General features: G+C 37.4%; 1 protein-coding gene across 5 annotated transcripts; it reads left to right on the forward strand.

Annotated features, from left to right (window-relative positions):
* Positions 1 to 1143: 1143 nt before the first annotated feature.
* On the forward strand, positions 1144 to 10181 carry LOC122070005. Of its 5 annotated transcripts, XM_042634110.1 has the most exons (8): positions 1145 to 1508; positions 1600 to 2679; positions 5276 to 5393; positions 6169 to 6258; positions 6337 to 6386; positions 8757 to 8926; positions 9659 to 9807; positions 9965 to 10181. In XM_042634110.1, exons 6-8 carry the CDS (start codon positions 8792 to 8794, stop codon positions 10005 to 10007), a joined length of 327 nt encoding a protein of 108 aa, XP_042490044.1. In that variant the 5' UTR covers positions 1145 to 1508; positions 1600 to 2679; positions 5276 to 5393; positions 6169 to 6258; positions 6337 to 6386; positions 8757 to 8791; the 3' UTR covers positions 10008 to 10181. The 5 variants fall into 5 exon arrangements, with proteins under 5 accessions (XP_042490058.1, XP_042490068.1, XP_042490044.1 ...); XM_042634116.1 differs by lacking the exon at positions 1600 to 2679; XM_042634124.1 differs by lacking the exons at positions 5276 to 5393; positions 6169 to 6258; positions 6337 to 6386 and having other exon boundaries at positions 1144 to 1508.
* The last annotated feature ends 17501 nt before the right edge of the window (positions 10182 to 27682 follow it).

Raw genomic sequence — 27682 nt, forward strand, 5'->3', positions numbered from 1 at the left:
TAGAAGCAAAATTCCAACGTCTTTCTGGGAAGGATGAACTCTGTAATAAGATGAACAAATTACAAGGTGACTACAATGATTTCAAGCGTCTATTGAAACTACGACATTTGTCTAAAATTTAGATAATGTGAATGTGGAGAAGGACAATGTAAGGTACGAGTAGCAAAGATCGAAGCAGACTATAGTCGAAGATTTTTGTGTTGCCTAAAATCAATTAGGGTGTAACTTTATACACAAACTTATGTAGAGTTGCCTTATTATGAAAAATAATGTTCTAATACACTTTAAAATAACCTCTGTGTTTGACATCCACGTTCAAGATCGAGGTTGTAAATTTTTCAAATGGATTAGTGTTGACAACAGTTCCTCCAATACCAATCTTAGCTCGCATTCAACCGATTGTGATGAAACTTCAAACAATGGAGCTCACTCACCTTCGTCATCTCCCTCCTTTGATTTTGTCAAGAGATACTTACAAAGAGCAATACAAGGTGAGAAAGAAAATAAAAGAATTCAAAAAAACGAGATTGAAGTCTCAGAGGAAAAGACAAGGATATTTACAAATATATTTGATGCATTTAATTAACAATTGGACTTAAATAAAAATAGCAAATAATATATCCCAATAGGCCCGTTGTTTAACAACTTGGGACTGTAATAACTAATATAATGTTTTAGAAAAAAATTATTTGTTAATATAATGTTTTAGGAAAATTTTATTTGTTAATATAATGTTTTAGAAAAATTTTATTTGTTAATATAATGTTTTAGAAAAATTTTATTTGTTAAAAAGCATATCAGTTACGGTAAAGTTTGCAAAATTTGAAAAAATGTGTTGGACGTTACTTGGTTGTGCCTTTTTTTGAATTAATGTTAATTTTGTAATTAATGGTAATAGCAATGCCTGCAAGAAATGTTTTAAAAAACAACTGTTATCAAATAACAATTTATGCAAAAAAAGATTACAGAAACAGATTTAACAAACATCGAAAAATCCGTTTTTACTTAAAAAACAGGAAAAATATTTTTTTATTATTTCTAAACATAGAAATTGCATAAACCTGATCAAATGAGTGCCTAAATTAAATTTATTTAAATTTATGCTTAAAGAAAGTAGACTTGTTTTTTCGTTTATTGAGACAAGTGGAACGGAAAAAAATGGAGAAAGACCCGAGGAAAAGTCGACGTTCTCCGAACCAAAACCTAGGCGGAATAGCTCCACGGATCCGGATCCTCTATAGCGCACAAGTCATCTTCTCCCAAGCTCTCATCTCCCAACCAAAACCTTGAAGTGGCAGCCCTCCCGAGCTCTCAACTCCCAACCCAAACCTGTTTCGTGGTGCTCATCGTTCTCTAAACCGTGAGAAGTGGAAGCTCCGTAGTCTTTCATCTCCATGTTCGAAGTTATTACAAGCTCCAAAACGACCTCAAGGTTCTTTCCTGCAACTCCTCTGCGAAGACACGTTGTTGGTTTCTCCTTTTGCTCAACCTCTCTTCTACTGTGCAAGGTATCATCTCACCTCCAAGCCCTAAAATTTGGGGATTAGGGGTTTGCTGTTTCGTTTTCCCTTCAAACTTCTTTTCGAATTTTGATGACAGGTTATGGTAATGGTGGTTCTGCAAATTCCAGAAACCCCCATCCTCTTTGTGTGAAGATAAAGTGTTAAAAATTGGATTAGAATAGACAAATCAACATATTTGATTTGAAATCGATCGACACAGCGATTCTGATTAACCCAATTTCTTCATCTATTGATTCCAATGAGTTAGGTGAGTTCCAATTGAGATTTGAGACACGTTGATTATGGGACGATTGAGATGGGAATCCATGGATATCACTCTTGGTATCCTAATTATCACACTTTTAAACCTAAAGCAGAATCCTAGCGAGGATGTTTAGGTGGGCAGCCTTTTTAACTTTTGTGGAGTGTTGATTTTGTCCATTAGACAATTGGATAGGGAGGAACACACATGAATTTTCTATATATGGATTTTAGTGAACAAAATGGGCCTGTGATCAAATGGGGTTGATAACAACCTCCCCTACTTGTGTTTAGCACTGTTCGAGTCTTTTTTCTTAAAGATGGAAGGATTAGCTGCTGGGGTTTGCTTTCAATGTGAGGATAGGCCAAGGGTTGCATGCCTTTATGTGTGGAAGTTTTTCCTAGCCTGTTATTCATGGCTTCTAAACTCTCCTATAGACATCATTCAACTCTACTTAAGGCCCGTTTGATAACGTTTTAAGAAATGTGTTTCTGCCGTTTGTGTCAAGAAACGGCAGAAACGGAACAAAAAGCTTTTGACAAAACTATTCGGTTTCACCTAATTACAGAAACAAAAATTGCAATTTTTATCGTTTCTTGAAACAACTATGAGGACCAATTTTAACCCAAACCCCGACATTTTTCCCTCGACATTTGAAGACGGTGCCTCATGTTCTCTCTCTGCCTCTCTCTCTCGCTCAAACGACTCCATGGCTCCGGTGAACCTGGTCTCCGACTCTCTCTTGCTGAAACGTCTCCATTGCTCTGGTAAAGCTGCAGCAGTAGCTCTGGTGACTCTCTCTTGCTCAAATGACTCCATAATATTCTCTGGAACTCTAGCGAGAGAGAAAAGATGAGGAGAATCCAGAGGATTTTGAGAGGTTTTACATAGGGTTTTGGTTCCTCGCTTCTACAGGTACGATTTTGGTTATTTATGCTGTAATTTTAAGGATTAGTTTTGTCCCAAAAAAAATTTCTTCATTATGGACGCCATTTTTTGGCTCCTTTATTGAGTCAATCTTTAGGTATTTTAAGTGCAGAAGAGGTGGATTTTGCTCTGAATTTTTTTTTTTTAATTTGTAATGTTGTTCTGATCATGCCCAGAAAAGGGGTTTGCTCTGAATTTTTGTCTCTGTTTAATCTGTGTTCTCGCTGCTCTTTGGGTATTTTAACCCATCCATCATGCATTACATTATCCAGCCTGGAGCTTAACTTGCATGTTGGATTCCTTCTTCTTCTTCTTCTTCTTCTTCTTCTTCTTCTTCTTCTTCTTCTTCTTCTTCTTACTCTGAAGGTTAACTTGCATGACTGGAGCTGCTCTTGTAATTTTTGTGAAATTTTGAGTCGATGTTTGGCTATTTTGAGCCGATCTTTGGCAGTCTCAGGTGCTAGTGCAATAGGGTGCATTGCTAGTGTATGTGGATGTCAATAATGTAATGCATGATGGATGAGTAGGCATGAGTTTCTTCTCCATATTGTCCTTGACCTCTGTGTTTCCCTCACTGGTTATGCAATATCCAGTTCATTCCAGCTTATTAAGTGGGTAGTCTCTGGGACTCAGACTGTAGACCTGGGTTCAATGCTCATCGTCAGCTCCAACTACATGCTAATAAGGCTCTTTTTGCATCGTGAGAGTCCAAACATCCATAGATCGGCATCATTGTTTTAGTTAGGATATGTGGCCCTATTGGCATATTAACCCTTTTGGTTAACTAATTCCCCCATCTCAATGGAAATTAATCTCCACAACTTTGGGGAATTGCTTTACTAACTCCCCCCATCACGATATAAATCAATGTTCCTGTACCTTTAGACCTGCTTGAGAGTCTTAACCTTTCCTGCATTAGCAATAGAATAGTGGGCACACTATTCCCTTTGGAATCATAAGAGCACTGCATTGATTCTACAGACACACCAAATACACTAGCTCTGCACAAAGATTATATTCCAGGTTTGACTATTGCAAGGAAATATCATAGCACAAATTATGTTACTTTGCATTGTATTTTATGGATAAATCTCTTTAATAGGAACCTTTTTCTGGTTTAAATGTTCAGAAAACTGCAACCCACAGAGATAGTGTTATTAGGGTGGTTAATGTGTTTTGGTCCATGGAGCTAGCAACATTCTTAACAAATCAATAGGGTACTGTGCTAGTGTATTTGATGTCAATAATGTAATGGACGATGGAGGGGTTGACATGTGTATGTATGTAGGCATTGTAAACAATAATTTCCTATACCCACTAGCAGATTTCTTTCTTCATTCCTTCTCTTCCTCTTTACATCTCTTCTTCTCTCTTCAAAGAAGCCATGGCCTTCACTGCTGTTTGGTTTATTTGGGTTATGTATGTTCTTTTCTTCTTGGCTATGGAGTCCATGTTGAAGCCTCTCACAAGGCTTTCTTAAACCTTCAATCTCATCATAACAGTATTCCAGCAACCCAGCAACCTTATAGAATTGGCTACCATCTCCGACCAGCCAAAAACTGGATCAATGGTAACCTGTTTTTCATTTTCAATTTTTCTTCTTCTCTTTTGTAGCTTTTACTTTCTTTTAACTAACTTTTGATTTATATTGTGGGCATGTCTGTGATTCTGTAATGGACTCATGGGTATCTTTGGATAAACAAATCCTAATGGTTAGTCTAGGGGTGTCAATCGGTCGGTTCGGTTTGGATTCGGTCGGGATGAATCGGTTTCGGTCTAGGAATGAGGGAGATCAAAACCAATCCGTTAAGGAACTTCGGTTTTCAATTGGTTTTGGATTCGGTCCAGTTTGGTTTTGGTTTATTTCGATTTTTCAATATTGGGTTAATATCGGTTTAGATCGATTTATTATTGGGCGTGAACCATAATAAAATTTTACATTTATAACTTATAGTGACAAGATTTGACCAAATAAAAAAAAAAACTTTAAATTTATGATTAAATCATGGTTTATCATTGTATGAGAAAAATAACTAATATTGAAGCCAATGGATAACAAATAACTAAAAAGATAATTAATATTGATATCACAAAATGAATCCTATTAGCCAATCATTCATTTAATTATCCAACTAATAATGAACAAGGAAATCAATGGAAGCATTATTACAATTTACAAATCAGTTTCTCTATTTGTAATCTAATATTTAATGATTTGTAAAAATTCCTCTTACAATAAAAAAATTTCTCACTAATATTATAAAAAATGGATAGTCAATTCACCAATATATAATCTCATAATCATTTATTTTTTTATCGGTTTCATTCGGTTTGGTTATTGGTTGGTTCGATTTGGATCGATTTTCAGCTTGTCCCAACATACTTCATTCCAAAACCAATTCAATAAGGATCGATTTGGTTCGGTTCAGGTTTTATTGGTCAATTTCGATTGGTTTTATCGGTTTGGGTTAGGTTTTGACACCCCTAGGTTAGTCAACTTTTTTTGGAATTAAATTTCTTTTATATGGAAATTAATGACTTCTCTTTTTGTGTTGTGATTGTAATTTGTATTGTTTTTTATTAGGCTGCATTGGTGTATGAGAAGACAAGAATACTGAAAAGCGATATTGAAGTCTCTGAGGAAAAGCGAAGGATATTTACAAATATCATTGATGCAATTAACAAGTTAGATCTAAACAAAGGTGGCAATTAGATCAAGTAGGAAAATTAACTATTGTTTAAGACATTTGACATATTATGAATGTAATAACAATATATAATGTTTTTTAGATTAATTTATAGTAGTTAAAAATGATGATATACGATAAAGTGTACAAGGTTCTCCAGTTTTGAAAATGGTGTTGGACCAAATTGTTATGTCTTCTTTTTAAATTAAATAAATATGATGTTTTATATTGTTTTAAACAAATTTTTTCCTGTAAACGTTTCCAGAAACAACTGTTATCAAATAGCAATGTGTGCGAAAAACGTTTCCAGAATCAAGGTTTATCAAACACTTAAAAATTCGTCTCTAAACACAGTAACGACAGAAATGTTATCAAATGGTGCCGTAATTATCTGACAGGGTCCAAATTTGATTAAAAAAAAATTATCTGGAAATGTTTCAGGAAACTGGTTTATCAAACGCTTTTGAACACTCAAAAAATTGTTTATCAGCACAAAAATAGAAAAATCTATTTCTACTGTTTCTCGGCATAAAAATGTTATCAAACGGACCTTAACTATGTTTCAACGTTTCCCTTTCTTTTTTTCACTTCTAGTTCATTAAAATAATAATAATAAAAAATAACCGTGGACAGCAAGTGAAATATTTTATTTTCTTATTGATGTAAACGAAAAAAACACAAAAAAAAAAACATTTTTTTGAATGATTACCACTGCAGCCGAAGTCTATTTGACAAACCTGTTCTAATCTTCTATTCTTGCTGGACAAATCCAAATAAAAATACCCTTCAGAACACGACTGACAGTCTTTCCCAAGAGCCTCTCTCTTCAATCGTCTTCCCGATAGCATAGAACTCTACATGTAGGCGAAGAACTCCACAGGTGTAGCCTCTCTCTCTCTTTCTCTCGCTCTACTTCTTGCCCACTCCCATACCTCTCACTGATGTTTGCATTTTGCAGAGAGTATCATCACTCGTTCGCGGACATCGCCAGTGTTGGGATTAGCAGTCGTAAGTCGAACCAGTACTTTCTCTCTGTCGATATATCTCTCTTTTTCTCTCCTCTCTATTTCTTACTCTTGATGTTGCCATTTGGGTTTTTTTTTTTCCCATCTAAAAGCTTCGATTTGTGGGTTTTTTTTCATCTTCAAATATCGGATCTTGCGATTTGGGCCTTTTTCATCTCTCTCTCTCTCCCCAAAGCTGACGACTTTCAAGTGTCAGTCGTACTACCTCTCCATTTGCTGCTTCACTAGCATTAGTAACATCATTTCTAAGTTGCGCAGTAGGTTGTGTAGTTCTTTGATATTTTGGGCTGGGAAATTCAATCGCGGAAATGTCTTGATTAAAGTAAGATAAATATACGCTCTCCCTGCTCTGGTCTGCTGCTTCTTTGGGCTTTGATTCTTATCCTGTGAATTGAGGAATAGAAGAAGTGGTGAGAAGATGAGAGCCCATAGCCCAGTGGACAGTAAGTTCCAGTAACAGAAAACGAAATTCCAAAAATGAATCCGTTGTCTTGCTTTAGATTCAGAAGGATTTCGAGACACAGGTCCCCTGCTTCATGGGTTTGAGTACAGAATTGTCTTCAACTGATTTTCTTTCTGCCTTTTATCGCACCATGGTTTATCTTAATTTTATCTATAATATCGTTGTCTATACTTGTTTTTCCCTCATTTTTTTCTCATTTATAGACACCATAAGGAATGTGTTATATTTAGATGCTCCGTATGTTCTACTTCCCTCTGGGGGATGGAATTTTGGGATTATGGAGATGGAAGTCAAGTGTCTTTCTCTGGTTCAAGAAGAATTTTCAATTCTTGATTTGATAACAAGGAATTTGAAGAAACATGTGAATTCAACTCCTTTCTCTTCTCCACTTCAGCCTCTTGATCCCAAGAACTTAATACTTATGGGAATTGTTATGGAAATGTGGGTCCAGCCCCTTCTGGCATTGGGAGGGCATTTGGGAACCATGATGGCAGTATTATAAGGGTGTACTTGGAATTAAAAAGCACAATAGCATCCAGGTGAATTGGAGCTTAAATCCATCATCTGAGCTTTCAACTTTATCTAATATCCTTCTGTTGCTGCTCATCAATTGATTGAAGGTTAGGTGGCTATCCTAATTGGAGGCACTTGCCAGAGTGCTTGGGTCATCTGGGTATTCGTATCTATTTGGAATTAGTGTTTAACAAACTCTTTGATGGTTGTATGCTATATATAAAATAAAGGTGTAGAATTAATTATTCCAATTGAGATGCTGAATCAATGATTCATTGGTCAGGGTACTAATAGTACTAGGGATATCTGTCGGCATTGTTTTCTTGGGCAGTTGTATGATGGTCTACACGACATTATTGTCTAAGAAAGTTAAGTTGATTTTTTTACCTAGTATGAAAAGTTCCTGATTGTGGTTAGAATTTTGGAATGCCATTCAGCATGTAACTTTCTCAATCTTTGCTGAAGCTAGCAAGGTTCTTTCGGATTCTTTTGTGGGTTATAACATCATATAGAGGGGATGTGGAGAGGTTTATCTTGAATTCTTGATGAGGGAGTTCCTCCTAGATGTCGATTTTATCTTGTAGGGACCATTGCTTATTGGATTTTTATTTATTTTTAGTTGCACCATCATTTTGTTCATATAGGTGCTTATTTTGACATGCATTGTTGTTTATAATGCAAAAATGAGGTAATCCAAACATTTTATGTTATACGCAGTTGTAATGGCATTTTCATAATTATTCCAGTTAGATGGAATGTTAATGAAAGTTTCATGATTATTCCAGTTAAAGGAATGGTAATGGCATTTTTCGTAATTATTGGTAATAGTGGCAAATGTGATAATAACATTTTCATAATTATTTGGGTTAAGTGTGAGGGTTGTAACATTTATGTAGTATCGTTTGTAGTGGTAAAAAGTGATTCTGTAAAGGTCTGCTAAACACTGTTCCTGTTCTCTTTCTGTTCTGGGATCAATTCTGGAGCATTTTTACCAAAAGCTAATCTTCGGCGAAAGATCATTCTCACGGAACAGAATTGCAACCAAACAGAGACATAATTAGGAAGTCAACTCACAGGACCAGTTGGCAATATGAAACTGTAATTTTTCTCTCTTCTAGCTTCTCTTACATCAGACCCCTTGTTCAAGTGTTTGAGAATGCATACATTAGCCGTGAGCTGAGTTTTCCGATGGGCATTCCGTTCCTTACTTCACTTGAGACTTTAATCTACCAGGCCAGAACCTCCAATTTTGTATGCAATGTCTATAATAGCTGGTCATGAAACCTATAAGCGTACTTCAGTTCCATATAGAAAATCTGGTGTCCAGGGAAATATTTCAGGAGTTAATGACATGCTCCATCACTGTTGTTTTTTCAGTTGCTCTTTTGAGGCTGGTGAGCAGGTGGACCACAATGGTGGGCGGTGTTCCCCACCCGTTGCGTATGATAGCTACTGCAGGTGCTGTTGTTGTTGGTTCTATATTCTGTCTCTCAGTAGCTTCTTCGGTAACCATTCGAACACTGCAAGCTGTTACTGATGCTAGAAGGGTAATCCTCCATTCCCACTCCAGTTGAACACTTGACATTGACAATATCCTTAATCCCTGGCTTTTCAAGTTCAAGTGGGTTAACACACTACATTTTGGGTGATGAAAACTAGCCTGGCCTTGCTAATACCCGAAAGAAAGGGTTCAGAGAAAATTTATGAAGTTTTGTGCTTCACTAATTTATTTTTTTCCAGTGATTGTAAAGTTCCACTGTTGAACCTCTCTGATGCAAGGGTTGCTTCCAATAATTCGACTGATTATTTGGACTATGTTTATCTTTTCAAAATGCCCTTGATAGTAAGTATGAGGCAATCGATGAAGTGGCCACACCTCATGGTTTTCAGGAAGGGAGGTTGTGTATGTCATGGGGCCTGATCATTTCCTTCTGTGATTTTCATTTTGGTCTGGGTTCATGCTGGTTGGTACAAAATTTTCCTCAGAAGGTATATATCTAAGGATGACTAGTCGTCCAAGGAGCTTAACAGACTTGCATACAGTTGGATCTCTAAGAATGACGACTACTGGAGAGAGAGCAAAAGGAAAATCATGGAGTTGTCCAAATCTTGTATGAGGACAAATAGAGTAGGGGGAATTGCGTTATTTGGCTTGTGGGTTACTTCCATAAGTAGGGATTTGAAGCTGAACACAAATATTTATGTGCTTCTTTCTTTTAGCAATTCATAACCGTTGTTCTAGTTGGTGCTAAATCTATATTTTGCTTTTGATTGCTTAGAAAAAAGTAGCATTACCTTGTGGAGTTTGTAAGGGAATAGGTTTCTACACATGCAAGTTATGCAGAGGCAATTCTACAATAAAGTGGTCGCCTTTATATGATCCAGTAGTCATAAATCCTTGTCTTTGCCCTACATGTGATGGGAACAGGTTAGTGGCTTTCTATGTTCCTTGGAATCTGTTTAAGATAACTCAGTCAAATGCTTCATGACTTGTCTAGTTGATATCACGTAGTGTTGAGCTAACAAAGTTGGATATGTTTCTCTATACTTTTTAAGTCTTTCCCTGTGGGTTGATGCTTTTACAGGGTGCAACGCTGTCTTAACTGCCTTGGAAGGGGCTATTTTTGAATTGCAAGTGGTTGGAATATGTTTTTTCATGATTCATTGAGTTCTGTATTGTAAAGAAGACTATTCCTTCCTATGAATTATACCTATTTTTTCATCTATATGTATCATGTATATCTCTCTGATCTGGAAAATGATTTGATTTTATATTACAGTTCTCTGTTATCTTTTTTGTCATGATATTTGCTGTTAATGTTAAATCTTATTACAAACAAAAGAAAAGAGAAGAAAAGAAGTTACATCAGGATTTCTTTTGCAGCAAGCCATCCCTCATTTCCTCTGAAACATCCCAGTGGCTTGAGACTTTGCTAGCAATTTGTAACTTTGCATATGAATGGCAATTTGACTTTGCATATGAATAGCAAAGGATGTGAAGTCACTACTATCTTAAAATTGTAGATTAGCTAATTTCATTTCTCCGTGGTCAGCAACATTGAGCCATTTCTTCTCTTGGTTATCCCAATACTTAATAGTGTTCAAAATCTCGATTGAAATGACAGAAAAAATGAACTACATTGGTGAAGTATTTCAGTTTCTGCCTAATTTTGAAATTGTTAAAATTGGGAAATATTTTAGTTTTTCTCAGGGTTTGAATTAGCCCCTATGATGAAGTTCGAAGTCTTGGATATTTAGACATCCATCGGGCTAAACATCCATTGCCATGACTTATGTGATTGTCTTTCTTGATTTATTAGTTTTTAAGTGGAATCATCTTTCCATTAGTTGGAAATTTTGTACCCTGTTACTTAAAACATGTGAAAGGCTGTTTCTTTTCTATTTCATATATAATATGGGAAAAAAGAACTCAGCCAGTCTGGTGTTGCTTACACCCAAACATAGGCGGACATGCAAAGGCAATGCTACCCCTAGCCTTGTGCACTGAAGATGTTTTCGTATGTCTTTCCATTAGCCTGGCATGTTGGCGTTGTAAATATTAAACTGGCAAGGTTCTTTCTCTCATAATATGGGCAAGAACACTCTTCTCATTGGGGTGGGGAGAGTAATATGGAAGAAAATCTTTTAACAAATTTCGGTTATACTCTGTAGATGTTTTTACTCCTTGTGATCTTTCATTTTCTATTTTTAGCCTCAGGAAAAAAAAAATTCCTTTTACATTGTGAATCTTAGCTTTTGCCTTTCTTTTATGGAGAAAGTTTTCATCCATTGAGAAGAAAAGTTCACCACTCCATCCTAGGATTCACAACCTCCTATAAGGTTTTAATATGTTTTTCAAAATACCCTCTTAATACCCCTTGCACACATCTGAACCTGCCATGGTGAATGAGTTCCCATTCACCGTGGTTGAAGGAAAACTTTGTCAATTTGGCAAAAGGTTTTTGTACATAGTCATGCATAATGTACAACCATGCACACAACCGTTGGATGGGGGATGAGGGTCTATGGTACTCCCCCTTACCCACATCCGACGGTTGTGTGCATGGTCATGCACCATGCACAACCGACAAAACCTCTCCCCTTATAATTTTTTACATTTTTTGTTCTTAAATCTTACTTTATTTATTTTTTATTTTTTATTTTTTTGCTATAAAATTCCAAGGAACTATCTAAGGGCAGTTTACTCATGCACACTAGAGGGGAAGAAGGAGAGGGGGGGGGGGGGAAGACAAATGTGACAGGAATCAATCCTTTGAGCATCCATACTCTTGATGCCTACTCTTCAAGCAGAGGTTAGAATCAATGCACTATGCATGGTTTACAAAAATCACATACTTTAAACTTATCAAAAAATTAAAAAAAAAAAATCTCATACTTTGAAAGGTATGTAGTTAAGGACAGTCGGTTTTCTGACAAACTAAGGATAACTGTTTAAGTATTTTTCTTTGGAAGGAATTGTTTCACACCCCATATTGATGAGATGAATCTATTCCTAGCCTTTCTTTCTTCCACTAATATTTCAAGTTCTTCCTTCTTTACTTTCTTTCTCTTTCCTCTCCCCCCCCTCCCCTCCCCCCCCCTCCCCCCTTTTTTCTAATGAGAAGAAGAAAAAATATATATTATCAAGCTCTTCCTTCTTGATTTGATATATTTAGCATAGACTATGACTGTCCTCTCTTTGTGTGCCTTTGTTTTTTAATCTTCAACACTATCTTCTCTTTCTCTTGGAATGTAAAGAGACTTCATTTCCGTTTTACAAAGACATGTCTATGGCATCATGTGTCTAATCTACATTTGATATATGAGAGGCGAAATTTAAATTGGGAAAATCAAATCTGTTCTTCAGCAAGTGATCTCCCCTTTTCAATCAGTCTTTGTTCTTGAGAGACAAATTTCTGACAACAATATCATTGCTTGGGAGATCTTCCATCACCTTAAGAGAACTAAAGAAAATTCTATTGAAGCAGGCACACAGAGTCTCCTGCTTGGAGTGCAGTTGGCTAAGTTGAAGGGATGGAACATCAAGAAAATTTGAAGTAATTCTGAAGGAATACATAAGTTACTTTTTGACCCAAAACCACCTTATGGCCTTCGAGCGTAGCACCTTTATTTTTTTACGTGTATAATATTTTACAAAACTTGTCTTTTTGTTTTGTCTCAGGCCTACAGATGAGGTGGGTGTTCTTTTGGCCAAATTAGCCCACCAAACTTTGGTCCACAAAACTTATATGTATGTTTTTAATCCACAAACATTCTTAGTCATTTTTCTCTTTAATCTCATTTCTTTTTCTTTCATATAAAAATAAATAAATAAATTGGGACGAGTTAGAGTTTGCTTGGAAGCACTGTTTCAGGACCCTAGTCTGTCTTAGGATTTTAATGATGTACTCTCTATTGAAGAGAAATTTGGAGGCCGCCCCAAGTCTTCCAACCAAATCGCTTCATTCTGTGATTCTATAAATGACTGGGCTCATATATGTACTTCACTATACAAATCTTATCATGTCTAGTATTGATAAGGTTTTTGGCAATGGGGATCTCGTACGAACTTATAGTCTATGCATTGACAGCCAACGAGATTGGCAACCTAGTGGAAGGAAGCCCACATCGCTCAAGTCGGCTGGTAGTGGGTTTGACACAGCATGCCCCACAATTCCTTGGTCCTGAGGAAGCATTGTTTCCCATATGGGGGCTTCGACCTGGGGACTATGATCGCTACTGTGGAGCAATCCTTTTTCCATTACAAAAAAAAATCATGTGTGTTAGCATCTAATGACAATGCATCTCATGATAGGTTCTAACCATATACCTATGCTAGTCAATTTGGTTCTCCAAAGAAAAAGGGGTAGACATGGTTTTAGGTTTGAGGCCAAGTGGGAAGGTCATCCTGAATTGCATGATGTTATTACCTCTGGTTAGGAGACCAATTGTACGGTTGTAAGAAATAGAGTTCAAGCAATAGTATAAGACTCGGCCGTAACAATTATATATTGCAATATACAATTATAAGAGTAAATTACACTTTCATCCCCTGTAGTTTCGCATATTGTTATAATCATCCCTTGCAGTTTTGACAATTACTCTGTACCCCTTGTAGTTGACGGGGGTACGATATTTTAATCTATTACCAAAGATTAGAATATTTTTAAAGAGGTTCTATTTGATGCTTTAGTCGTCAATCACCATCTACCGGAGGAACATTTCTACTTCCTCTTCTTGTTCTAATTTTCAAAGTGAGCCTAAATCCATTGTTCATGCTTCTGGTGCAGTGCTTCTTCGCTTCATCTTGTTGAAATGTTTTGGGGCTTTTGTATGATATATTGGATTTGCTTTATGCATTCTTTTTTGGCATGTTTTCCTCATCACCCTATGGATGTTATTTTTCAATGGTTAGCTCTACTTAGGGTTATTTGGGAGCATCATAAATTCTTTATTTTTTGACGCTCATCCTCCTATTTGTTCGGAACCAATTGCTCTTTTGATCTTTTTGTCGCTAAGAGTATTGACACTAAGAGGATTAGACAAATCAATGCTTGAATTTATTTCTTTTTCTGATTATGGACCTGAAATGACAACCAACCCTAAGGGTGTCAATCAGGATGGTTTTCTGTATTCAGACAGGTCTGTATCTGTATCGATACCAAAGCTATCAATCCTAGTACCCTCTCGTTTAGTTAAAAAGACCAAACCTAGATCCCAGTCCCGTTTACTAATGGGATGGGATGGTATCGGCTCCTAAATGTTTCCAAGCACTATGGAAAAGGGAGAAAGCTTCAATGGTTCTTAATAAGATGAATCCATTATTAGTTTTGTGGATTTTTCATTATCTTGAGATCTTAGGTGCCTTACTATAGAAACCAAATAAAAATACAGATTATATGTAGTTTTAGTGCTATCGTCAAATAAGTTTATGGTTATAGAACTAAAGGTCCAGCAACTAATACCTCTATGAGAGAAAATACAACCCAAAGACACCAAAGTATAACCATAAAACTAAAGCAAGAAACAAAAATATATCTTTTGACATGGTACTGACGATTCCAGTTCCATCCGATATGAAGGTTGTGATAAAACTCTATTTTATCATTGTTGAGACATCTCTGGATTTCCGTATATAATTAAAAATATATATATATATATATATATATATCTATAACACTTTGTTTGCAGAAGATCACCGATCTAATCATAATAAAATCCTTGGCAAAGCAAAGATAAAAGGGCCTTAGTTGTTTTCTCTATGCTTGCAACAGAACCAGGTGGTTGTTGTTGGATGGTCGCTGAGTTCTCTCCTCTGCTTTCTTATCTACTAGAGATGGAGAGTGAAACTGAAACTAAAACTAAAATCCCTTGGGTTTGGTAAAGTGTGCCACCACCAGAGAAAGAGAGAGAGAGAGAGATAGATTGGTGATGGCCTAGTGTGTGCAATGGGGAAGATGAGCGGCAATCATGGTTGGGAGGAAGAAGATGGTTTCATGCACAAGGAAATAAGATTAGGGTTTGCCGTAAAGGATTTCAAAAATATTAATCTTAATTAATTTAAATAAAATTATTAAGTGTTTTAGTGTAAAAGGTATCTACCTTTTCCATATTCTGATTTAACACTAAGGGGTACAATATAATTGTCAGTTTTTTAAGTATTGGTATCATATCATATTAGGCCGATATCAATACCTAAACAATCCATCTCGTTTGTTCATATCATTTCAAGAGTAAAACAATTAAAATATATATATATATATATTTTTTTTTAAAAGGACAAAATGTTTGATACGCACCAATCCGATCTAGATTGATATCAGTAGCCAATGTAACTAACCTTACTTTTTAACTGGTAAGCCCTAACATGTACTTTATGTTGGATATTGTGTCCATCAAACTCGGTTCATTTGTAATTTGAACCGGTTTGGTTTAATAAAGTGTTATTGGTTTATTACATGAATTATAAATGAGCAATGTGTCCATTAATAGGTTTATAAATGGAAATCACAACTAAAGTTTGGGTTGGGCACCCTTCTCGCAAATGGTTGTCACATGTTGTACTACTAAACGTAGAGATGTTAGTGTACTTCTGTGAGCACACATATGTGTGTGTGTTGGCAAAGAATCTTTTTGTGTTATATTACCTCATGTGATACCACTAGAAGTGTTTATGGGAATTGACACATCACTTTACCCTTAATCTGAGATAGTTTATTTACTATGTACATTGACACTGTGGTGTTTGCACACACACTTTGATGTATCAATGACTAAAGTCCAAATGGACCTAGGCAAGTATATTAGGTGTGAGCAAAAATGTACATGAATGAAAAACCAATCAACAGGGTTTTCACTACCCGTTTAGGGGAACATCAAGAGAAAGAGTGTTTATGCACAATCGTATTGAATCAAAGCTCTATATCATTTAAGAAATGATTTTATAATAGAAATGATTAAATATGATTTACGTACATGCACGCTCCTATACGGACATGTACTATGGAATGAGGTCATAGTGGTATTGATGTACATGTCCTATATTCCATAATGATGATGTTAGTAGTTGTAGGGGTATGACCATAATTTAGTTATGGTGGATATTTAATTAATATCGATTAATTAAATTGGGTATGGATAAATAATTACTATGCAGTTAATTAGTTATTTAATTATTTTCATTATCCCTCTTAGATTCCGCTTCTTCCCTTTCTTAGCAAGCAAGTATTTTAGTCATATTGGATGAACCAAGTTTATGGAAAGAAGAGAGATTTAAAAAGGGAATTAAAGTTTTAAGAAACTTAAACTATTAAAATTTTAGGAAACGTAAAAGAGCTTAAGTTTCTTAACTGAATTTCTTTATTATGATATAATGCCCCACATTATATATAATAAAGAAATTTAAGTTTTAGGAAACTTAAAATAGTTTAAGTTTCTTACTTAAATTTCTTTATTATAATATAATGCCCCACATTATATAAAAGGGAGGAGAGTAAAATGGGATTTCAACTATTGGGATCCCACTCTCCTTCTCCTTTTTTGGCTCTCTCTCTCCACTTCTCTATCTTTTTTCTTCTGTTCTCTTCACACCGGTGTTGAACTCTAATTCCTGCATAAGGAAGAAAAGTAAGTTAGAAGCTACATTATTGAACAAAAGAGAAGAGCTATTAGATAGTCAATTGAAACTTGTGAAGTTTCGAAAGCTCCATAAACTGCACCTGTTGCACACTTGAAATTCAAAACTCGGATTACTGGTCTAAGAAAGAACCATTATCTGGAGGAGGTGCTTCGTTTGCGGATCTTTGTAAGTATTATTTTCATTATTTTGTATTAGTTATCATACTTGTTTGGTTTAATTGATATGAAGAACGACTCGAATTAATCTGAAATTCTACTGTGCATGTCGGATTGGGCTGAAAAAATCTTGTTTTCAATAATTGGTATCAGAGCCCGTTCTCCTATTCATTGAAATCATGGTTTCATCATGGTTGAATGGATATTACTTAGCATATTAGAATAGTTGTGTGTTGATGCATCGATCGAAATATGAAAACTTTGTTCAAAATTGGGTATTTGGAATCCTTGTTGAAAATAGGGTTTAGAACCCATATTTTTAATCAAGTTTTTAAAATTTTTTTTTTTCATAATTTTTTTTTCTGTTTTAAAAAAAAAATTAGTGAGGGTTCGTGCGTGCGCCTATGAGGGTGCCAATGTTGTTGTATGGTTGTCTTTGTTGGCAACCCGGCCATATGGCAGTGATGATATAACAGCGTTGAGTGTCATCGATGAGAAAATATAGTCATATTATGCACATGGAGTGCTTTGATTCATCCATGGTTGGTGGTATGGGTTTCTAGGTCAAAATTGGTAAAATTGACATATTCATGCTCGGGGGTATTTTCAACAGTAAAAATGACATTTTGGGAAGACTGTTTCTGCATAAAAAAGATATATTACAATTTATCTAGTTCAGTGCATTTGATTTCGTCACGTTCTGATACCATATGAAGAAGTTATGGTATTTATGGAAGTCAGTGGAAATTTTAGCATTGAAGATGAATTTTTTAAAAGAAGTGTTCTCTATGTAACGATACGAAAAAAATCAGATCTTTCCAACAGTTCTGATTTCCTTGCGTTCCGATTCCGTATGTGGAAGATGCATCATTAGAAAGGTTTAGGGATATTTTGATCTTTTCTATGGCTAAGTCAGATGATCAGATCTTCTGGAAAGTTGTAGAGCATACAGTTGTGATTCCAACGCACTTCATTCATCTCGATCAGATATTGTATAAAAAAGTTACATTTGTTTCCATGAAACCGGTTCAAAAATCCAAACTGGAAAATTCATCAGTTGCTCTCGGTGTTGGGTGGATTTTCTAGATTTTAATTTTGAAATTTGAGGGTTTTTTGTGTAATTTCAAGGTTTTAAAGGTCTGAGTTGATAAGGGGCTTCTGGCATTAAAGTTTATGGGAGCAGGGGCTTAACTGCTATTTAAAAGAATCAGAAAGATCCTTAATGGACGGCTCCGAGTGAGCCACCACGTAGGCTTGATTCCCATCTAAGAGTGCTCACGATTTGGCGTTGGATCGGACGCTTAATATGCTTGCGCAAGGTTTGCCATTGGTTGGATTTATCAAGAACCATATGCTGGCGCTTCACAGGATCAAGGTACACCACGGTGTTACGCACATGCAAAAAGTGGCATGGATAGATTTTGTTTCTAATGATCTCATGAGATCTGATTTAAACCAGATCTGAAGATCTCAATCCAAGGGTTGGAAGCTGCTTTACTTAATGAGACGTAGTCGATAATCCATCGTGAAATGTGTTGATCGAACCAATAGGATGTCGACAACGCTTCTGACAACTGATGCAAGCATTAACTGATGATGTCATCTAATCCTAGATCTACGGTTCATGTTCACTATTCGTTATCGTAATCTGATGGCTCAGATTATTAGATGCCCTTTGATAAAATCTACGACCAGATTTGCTCCCCTGTTGCGCGTGCTGCCAGTGTAGCCTACGCCGCTCCTCCGAAGATTCATTTCTGGCTTTTTGGTTAGCCCAAATTCAAAGGCTATATCTCCCTCATCCTAACTTCGATTTGGCTGATTCAAGTTGGAAATTCTTCATCTCTCCGAGCTCTACAGGCCCAAGGGAAGAAAATGAAGAGGAGAGATGCATAGGTGGCTAAATATTTACGAACATTAGGATAGCCTAGTGGTGGTAGCTTAGGCTTGTGGAGCCAGCACCCAGGGGAGGAGGTCGTGGGATCAAACCCTGTGGTACGCATTGTGTGAGTGTGTGTGTATGTTTTCTTATTTATTCTATAGCCACCCGTGGGTTACCCAGATGGTTAGGGCGAACTAGAGATTATGTGGATTAGGAGTACAGTCTTAGGTTTGATTCTCCATTTGTGCATCTGCGATTTAAGTGGAGATCATGACGGTGGGTTGCTGTGCTAGTCTCCCCGAGGATTAGTCGAGGTGCGCGTAAGCTGGCCCGGACACCTTGGTTAACAAAAAAAAAAAAAAAAAAAGGTGGCTGAATATTTGAGTTGAACCTCAAAGAAGGCTTAGGGTTTGAATGCAAAACCTATAATCTCTTGTACTTGATCCATAGCCTGCATTAGAGACTTGAGAAGCTGCTGGAAGCCAAAGTAGCAAGCTTCATTGGTGGTAGCCAAGAAAAGGGAAGAGAAAAGAGAAGGAGGAAGAAGAAAGGGAAAAGAGAGAAGAAGTCCATTCATGCTTGTGTGAACCATTATTGAGCCATTAGAGCTCTAACAAAGGAAGAGAGGAAGTAGAAAGAGAGAAGAGAGAAGAAGAGAAGCAGTGTGCCTTGATGAAACTAGGGTGAGCTTCCACAAAGGAGGAAAGGAAAAAGAAAGGAAAGGAAAGGAAAGAAGGAAGGAAGGAAAAGAAAAGAAAAGAAAAGAAGAGGAAAGAAGAGAGAAAGTATCTATATCACACACTCATTGTCAGAGAGTTTCAGACACAGACTGATTTGGGTTCTATAATGTACTTGAAGATTCCAATTTCTTCATCAATTTAGGGGAGATTGAAGATTCTAGTGGACCATCAGAGTTCTAGATCCCATCTTCAGAAACCAGTGATCAGAGACATTACAGGGTTATAAGCTATTCTACACTCATTGACCTTTGCTTTTGATTTACTATATTTCCATTGTATGTTTAGTTATGTTATATTGCCATAGACCTATATTATGTGGGAAATCATTGTAGGACATTGTTATAAGCCCAACCTTATCTATGCAATTGGTGTTCAGTGGGTGTTGGACATAAGGATAGTATGTTCCTTGGTAGGTACCACAACCTAAACATATTTACCATGGGTGTGGCTTCTCAGATTATTCTAGAAAAATTGGGGTGAAGACCTAGCCTTTGTAAGTCAAGGGTGGAAACTAGGAACGTGTTCCCTTGGCTGTGGATGCAGTCATAATTAGTATTGAGTAAATGCTGAGCCCGACAGTGGGCAATACTCCGTGCATGTAGGCAACTAGCCGAAGCACGTATTTCTTGTATTGTGATTGTGCATGCTAGTATTATATTATGGATTGGAGTGTATGCCTGTAGGATGGGTGTGTATATCTGGTAAACCTGACCACTTGGTGGTGCAGTGTGGATGTACATACGACTATGTGCATATGACAGTGATTACCGTGTGGGGTTTGTGAGTCAGCTCTCAGTAGCAATACAGGTTATGTGATTAAGCTTCGTGCAGCAGTGAGAGTTATCAATAGTTCACATAGTAGCCCTAGGCAGCATCAGTAGACTGTGATTGAGACTGAGCCACATCAGCTGGTGACCTGGTAAAGAACCAACTGAGGGAAAGTTTTTTGACACATTGCTTCACCCCCCCTCTCAGTGTCAGTTGGGACCTAACAACCAATGCCCCTCGCCAGGGTGCCATTGTCCTTCATCTATGTGCCGTGGCCCTTCCTTGCATGTATCGATGAGTACCCCGCCACTCCACCTGGCTGGGTTGGGTGTTGGGTTGATTTTTTAGTCTTGTATGGTGGTGGAACCCGCTTGTGGGACCAAGTTATTATTTTATTTGTTTATTTTATAAATATGATTCATTTTGTCACCACCATATATTTAATATATAATTGTTATATATTTTTGGGCACCTAAATGATGGATTTAATTCATGGTTTGTTTTTAAAAGGTGTTTTGAAAAGTAATATATTTTATGTCATTGATTGACATAGATTGTGCCAATATGCAAGTATTAATAGAAGATTAATGTTTGCATGTTTAATGTAGTTGAATATAATTCATCCATATTCTATGTTCCAATCAAATGCTTATATATGTGTTTATTTAATTATGTGAAACTAGTGATTATGGGATTGGCAAAATTATACATGGGTGGCATTGTTACATGTAATGTGTTTTTGTGAATGTGTTGTGGAAATGGATGTGATGCTTCTTCCTCTCTCTCTTCTTCTCTATCTTTTTGAAACATGTACTCCACTCCTATGGGCAACCCAAGATGGTGGGTTAGTTATTCATCGAAGTTTTCTATTTAATAAAAGAAAGATATATAGATTTTTTCTATGTGTATCAATATAATTTTAGAGGAGATTAGATTTCCTTGAACTTGTTGATGGTGATCAACGCATGATGATCAAAGAAGAATATAGAGATCGCAAGCTTTGATGGAAGAATGGAGAAAAGAGATGTAAGAAGAAGACAACGTTGAGCTAATGACTACTTTCTTGGCATAGTTGATGTGTCCACAAGCAAATTGGAGTTTATTGGGTTAATTAAAGAATTAACTAAGCCATTCCATAATCACTTTAATATTTTTATGTTGCTATCTATGGTTGTTTCCTTGTATGTTTGTTTTACCCTCTATTGTAAAAGTATATATGATATGGATTAATCCAAGTTAGTGGATATATCCATGACCTCCCATTGAGGTGAGTGTAAGACAATATGAGATGTGAGTATGCTAAGATGCCGACAAGACAATAGCATGCTTGTGTCGCATAGGTTAAGAGGATGGATAGTGGGGGTGCACCACGACAGTGGGCCATCCCTTTTTTTTCTATAGCTCTAATTGATGCAATGGGTATGTGCATGACTTGAGTGATGAGCATGACATTCAAGGGGTCAAATAAATTGAAGGCCTTGAAGGCAGACAGATTGGTTCACTAGATCAAGTCACGGATAATTAACATCGACAGGAAAAATTATTCATGAATTGATTTGAGTTTCCAATTCACATTCTAAAGTCAAGAGGGAGACTTGAATGTGAACATTACCATTATGTTGTTGCTCAAGTTGTTAGTGTGAATAATGGTAATTAATTCATGTAATGCTATTCTTATGCATTGTAGATAATTAACAATGGTTGTAATTAACTCTGGACTACTTTCACTCATAAGTGAGACCAAACTGACCAGCCCAAACTATGCTGATTAGTACTACAATATTAAGTTACTCCTTAAGGCAGAATCACTCTATTTAGTACTTGATGAAGCTGCCCCTCCTACTCCTGATAATCATTCCACCGAGGATGAGTTATATTATTATGATGATTTTCAGGTCAGGGATCTAAGGCATCTATGTACATTATGAACTCACTGGATGAGTCCATTATGGATTCTATTAAGGAAGTCTAGACTACTGGTGCTAAGATATAAAAGCTTAGTGAAATTTTCAACAAGCAGTTTATTCACTCGCACCATGACTTGGTGTATGAGATCCACAGCGTAAAGCATACTAAAGGAAGTTCAGTAATGGATCATGTGATGAAACTATCAAATCTGTTTGATAAGCTTGATGCTTTAGAACATAGTTCAGCCTCTTGTACCAGACTAGTGTAGTACTACACTCTCTACCTCCCTGCTATAACCAGTTTGTTATATCTTACAAACTGAGTCAAGAGGCTTTGCCACTTATTGAATTGGCAAATGCCCTTATGGAGGTAGAGAAGACATGTGTGGTCAAGAAAGAGGTGAACACCACTAAGGCAAAGACCTCTTCCAAGAAGAAATGGAAGAAAGGTAAAAAGGGCAAGAAGAATTACAATTCCAAGCCCAAGGGAGGAGTTAAGAAGAAGGAAAACCAGGCTGATGATACTTGCTTCAAGTGTCATAAGAAAGGCCACTGGAAGTGGAACTGTCATGTATACCTGGCTAAGTTGAAAAACAAGAAGCCAGATGAGAAGAAAGAGGACACTCCTAAAGAAGGTACATTTGATGTTAATGTTCTTTACGAGTCAATCTTTACTATTAAACCTACCAATTCATGGTTGGTGGATATTGATTCCATTATTCATCTTTGCAATGTGTTGTAGGGTTTTAAAAGAACAAGAAAATTAGAAAAGAATGAGGTGCGATTGCAAATGGGCACTCGAGCTAATACCGCGGCAAAAGCTATGGGAGATTTATATTTAGAATTTGTTTCTAGTATTTTAGTTTTAAAGGATTGTGACTATGTACCCTCTTTTAAGAGGAAGATTTTATCAGTATCTAAACTTGTTTTGGATGGATATAGTTTCTCCCTTAATACTAGTTTAACTATTCGTTTTAATAATAGTTGTACGACATCTGGTTATTTACAAAATGGTTTGTCTTTTCTAGATTGCCCTGTTAAAATGAATGTTGTTGCAAATACTGATTTGAAATGAAAATTAACTCCAATGAGCCAAACATATCTATGGCACTTAAGATTAGGTCACATCAATTTTTACCGAATCAATAGGCTAGTAAAGGATGGACCGCTAAAAAGTCTAGAAGTCCAACCTTTACCGACTTGTGAGTCATGCCTTCAAGGCAAGATGACCAAGACACCCTTTCCTAATAAAAGAAAAAGGGCCACAGATGTCACACCCCATTCACACAGAACCGGACCGGTGACAGGGTTAACTCCGGTTAACCCAAACCTACCAGGATCATCTGATATAGTATCCAACCACAGCATACACACAACTAAGATAATGTTCAACAGTTCAGCGAAAGACTTAATTTACCTGTAAATATCCCCAATATACTTGATACCCAAATTGTAGTATATAGATAAATACATGTGGGCCCGCAGGCATGATATTTACATAAAAAGAATATCAATTCACGTATCAAGTACACAAAAGGGATCATCAAAAGAATAAAAAGGTAACCCTGTATGGAGTCACTGCTGTGGTCTCACAGCACAGTCCTCGCACGTGCAATCCGTGTTGTGCTCATAGTCCTCGGGGACCCACTAATCCTCTTCGGGGAATTCGACTGTGGGGCCCGACTCTTAATCCCCAGGCTGGTGACCTATAAAATCATCTAAAAGAGGTGTACACGTGGGATGAGCTCACTAGCTTAGTAAGTGAAAAGGAGGACCACACAACAATCCACACAACAATCACAATCATATGCACTATATACTATACAATTCATTTTTCATCATATCCACTTAAACAACATTACTAAGTCTTTGGTTTAGTGCTACTACAACCACAGTGCGCGTATACTCCGAGTACGAGCCGCGAACTCCATCCCGCGATACGTCCATAGGGCTGTCGGAGAAGGCCCACCGTGAGTACTCGGAAAAGTAAAGCATACCAACCACCGGCTCTCAACATAAAAGTAAATGATAGAAAATAAAGGTGTTGACTCCAGCAATTTAAAAGCAGTACGATTGGCCCTCTTGAATATACCACCGGGGTTGCCGACTGTCCTAATGACCAGCCAGGCTTATGTCTAACCGCCACAGTGACCCGACAACCGCGACCACTGCTTCCCCCCAAATGGTAACCCAACACCTTAACCCCTGTTGGGAAGGGTCGTAGCACGGGAAGATAATAATCCTAAACCGCATACTCCTATATGATATAGTACGATTGCATAGTGCCATCGCGTCCCATTCCACGGGCCACCAATGCACTCGTTTTCAAGCTGACTACAACATCTAGTCTATTAATGCATTATGCACAATGATGTCATCATTCATCACATAATCACATCATCATTTGACATTGAGAAAATAAACACAACACACAAGTCATAATAATATGAGGATGGCTAAGCTACATATAATTTGCATGATGACATGGCTAGTCTAGATACAATTTAATGAATGCCAAATAAGTCTTAAAATAAGGCCAAACGTCCTCTCCCCACTTATTTGTTGTGTACAAATATTCACGTCCGGTACGGGTGAGATCCGGTGCAAGAAGCGTAAGTTTTGGTGAACCTATCATAAGTGGATGGGGTTAGCATTTCACCACTTTGGGGTCAAACCTAACAAGATTTGATACAAAATCATGTTTAGAATCCTAAAAGAAGGCCGTACATCCGTTTTGGGTCCATTTGGATGTAAAAATCACGTTGGGAGCTTCTCGGGTGGGTCGGATAGCCCACCTGTCACAGCCCACCGGTCTTCACAGGTGGACGGGTTGACCCACCAGTCATAACCAACGGGCAGGTCAGCCCACCAGTAGGGGCCCGCTGGTTGGCCCCGAGGGCTTGCCCTCTCAGGCAGGTGCCCTTAGGTGGGCCTTTTAGCCCACCGGTTGCGGGCCACCGGTCTTGGTGAAAACATGCCATTTTCCCTGAAGCCTTCTCCAAACTTTGGGGAATCAAATGGAGCTTTTTCAAACCCATTTTCCACACATTCAAGGTCTCATAAGATGATTCTAACCTAAATCTAGGTTAGATTTAAGGAATGGAAGCCATCTTACCTTCTTTGCTCAAGAACTCTTTCAAAAACCCCAAAATCACTTCAAATCACCAATGCTTCTCCAACCTTGTAAACACTTCCTCAAATCCTTCAAAAATCAACACATACACCCTCTATTAAACCTTATATTCATCATCCCAAGTGGGATTTACAAGATCTCAAGAAACTCTACTCAAATCAAAGGTTTTACTTGGGTTTGGTGAAAGTTTAAGAAGCATAGCCTTCGCTCACCTCTAAATGTAGATCTCGTGTTGGAGATCACTCATCTGGCGTCAGAATGAAAATATCAAACCTTGGCACCACTTAAATACATTTCTTCTTCCTCTTCCTTCCCTTTCTTCTTCTTCGTTCTCTTTTCTCCCTTCTCTTCTCTCTCCTCTTAAATCTTCTCACCAACTTTCTGTGTAATAAATGAGATATAGAAAAACACAATTAATGTTATTTATACTTTTTTAAAATCATTAGTAGCACATAGGTGGGTCACTCAGGTGGGCAAATGCACCCACCTGTGACCGCCAACCTGAGGGTCAAAAATTGGCCAACAAGTGAGATTTTGATGGAATTCGACTCTGGGCATAAATCTTACTCTCGGCACAAGATATATTATACGTATGCGCTTTAGGATACGGTTACATACCAGCTTTATCCATACATGGCCTTATGATATGTGCATGTACACGGCTTGGGTACACCCATCTCCTCTGGCATTGACTCGGACTTGTCTGGCCAACCGGTGTTCAAAGTCACCCTTTCCATCATGGTCCATAAGGAACCCGCCTTAACCCTCTCCGGTTCGGGTCCTGCATAGTTAAACCGGGTCAACCGTGTAATAAGACCGGGTTTAAAAAGTAGCGTATCACAACAGATTTGTTAGAACTAATACACACTGACGTGTGTGGGCCAATAAATATTCAGGCTAGGCATGGTTTTGAATATTTCATCACCTTCACTGATGATCATTCAAGATATGGTTATATCAACCTAATGCGGAAGAAATCAAAAGCCTTTGAAAAGTTCAATAAGTTTCAAGCAGAAATCGAAAGACAACTTGATAAGCGTATTAAGTCCCTACGATCAGATCGTGGTGGAGAATATCTATCAGATGAGTTTAAGAACTACTTAGTGACTGAGGGGATTGTTAGCCTGTTAACAAACCCACGAACACCACAACAAAATGGTGTATCCGAGCGATGCAATCGGACCTTATTGGATATGGTTCAGACAATGCTCATTTATAATGAGTTGCCTCTATCTTTTTGGGGATATGCTCTAGAAACGACAACCTACATCTTAAATAGGGTTCCTAGTAAGTTTGTAAGTAAGACACCATTTGAGATATGGAAAGGGCGCAAGCCCAGTGTCCGACATTTTAAAGTATGGGGTTGCATTGCACACGTGCGAAAACAACCAACAAACAAACTAGAATCCAGGACTGTAAGATGCCATTTTCTAAGATATCCCAAAGGCATGATAGGGTATTATTTCTTTGACCCAGTTGACCAAAAGATCATTGTTAGCAAGCATGCTACATTCCTTGAGGAGGAATTCTTATATAAGAAGACTGAACCTGTAGTGATTCATGAGTTATCAAATAACTCTAAACCCTCACTCCCGGAAGTGAGACCAATAACCTCGACCACTGAAAACCACATACCGATAGGGCCTCGACGTAGTGGGAGAACTCCTAAACCTACCACTAGATTCACTCTCGTTACAGAAGAATCAAAAACTGCGGAAGTGTTCCATATGGTGGGAATTGAATCAGATGACGATCCAGTGACATACTTAGAGGCACTAATGGATGTGGATGCGCCCAAGTGGCTTGAAGCTATACGCACTAAAATAGACTCGATGGATTCTAACAAAGTCTGGACTCTTGTTGATCCTCCTCCGAGCATTAAGCCCATTGGTTGTAAATGGATCTTCAAGAGGAAGAGAGGCTCAGATGGAAAAGTTGAGCGTTTCAAAGCTAGACTAGTTGCAAAAGGCTATACTCAACAAGAGGGTATAGACTATGATGAGACCTTTCACTAGTAGCAATGATGAAATCCATAAGGATTGTACTCAGTATTGCAACTCACTTTGATTATGAGACCTGGTAGATGGATGTTCAGACTGCTTTTCTGAATCGATTTCTTGATGAAGAAATCTACATGAAACAGCCAAAGGGTTTCTCCTCTCAAGAAGAAGGCAAAGTGTGCAAGTTGCAAAGGTCCATTTATGAATTGAAGCAAGCTTTCAGAAGCTGAAACATCCGATTCAATCAAGAAATCAAATCGTTTGGTTCAGAACAGAATATGGATGAACCATGTTTATACAAAAGAATCAGTGGGAGTGCAGTATGCTTTTTGGTACTATACGTTGATGACATCCTACTCATTGGGAATGATGTGGGTTTTCTTTCTTCAGTAAAATAGTGGTTGTCCTCCACGCTTTCTATAAAAGATTTGGGTGAGGCCACCTACATTCTAGGGATCAAGCTAAAGCAAAAGAGACAAATGTTAGGACTGTCGCAATCCAACCACATAGACAAAGTCCTGTCAAGATTTAACATGGAGAATTCCAAGAAAGGAAATGTTCCTTTCCGGCATGGAGTTC

The sequence above is a fragment of the Macadamia integrifolia genome, chromosome 2 (genome assembly GCF_013358625.1).
Source record: "Macadamia integrifolia cultivar HAES 741 chromosome 2, SCU_Mint_v3, whole genome shotgun sequence".
In the NCBI taxonomy this organism is placed as follows: Eukaryota; Viridiplantae; Streptophyta; class Magnoliopsida; order Proteales; family Proteaceae; genus Macadamia; species Macadamia integrifolia.

Excerpts from the sequence above, each read along its gene's own strand:
- LOC122070005 (XM_042634124.1), top strand. The coding sequence starts at position 8,792 with ATGGTGGGCGGTGTTCCCCACCCGTTGCGTATGATAGCTACTGCAGGT. Across the intron at positions 8,927-9,658 it reads CTGTTACTGATGCTAGAAGG|AAAAAAGTAGCATTACCTTG; the intron begins GTAATCCTCCAT and ends TTGATTGCTTAG. Across the intron at positions 9,808-9,964 it reads CCTACATGTGATGGGAACAG|GGTGCAACGCTGTCTTAACT; the intron begins GTTAGTGGCTTT and ends ATGCTTTTACAG.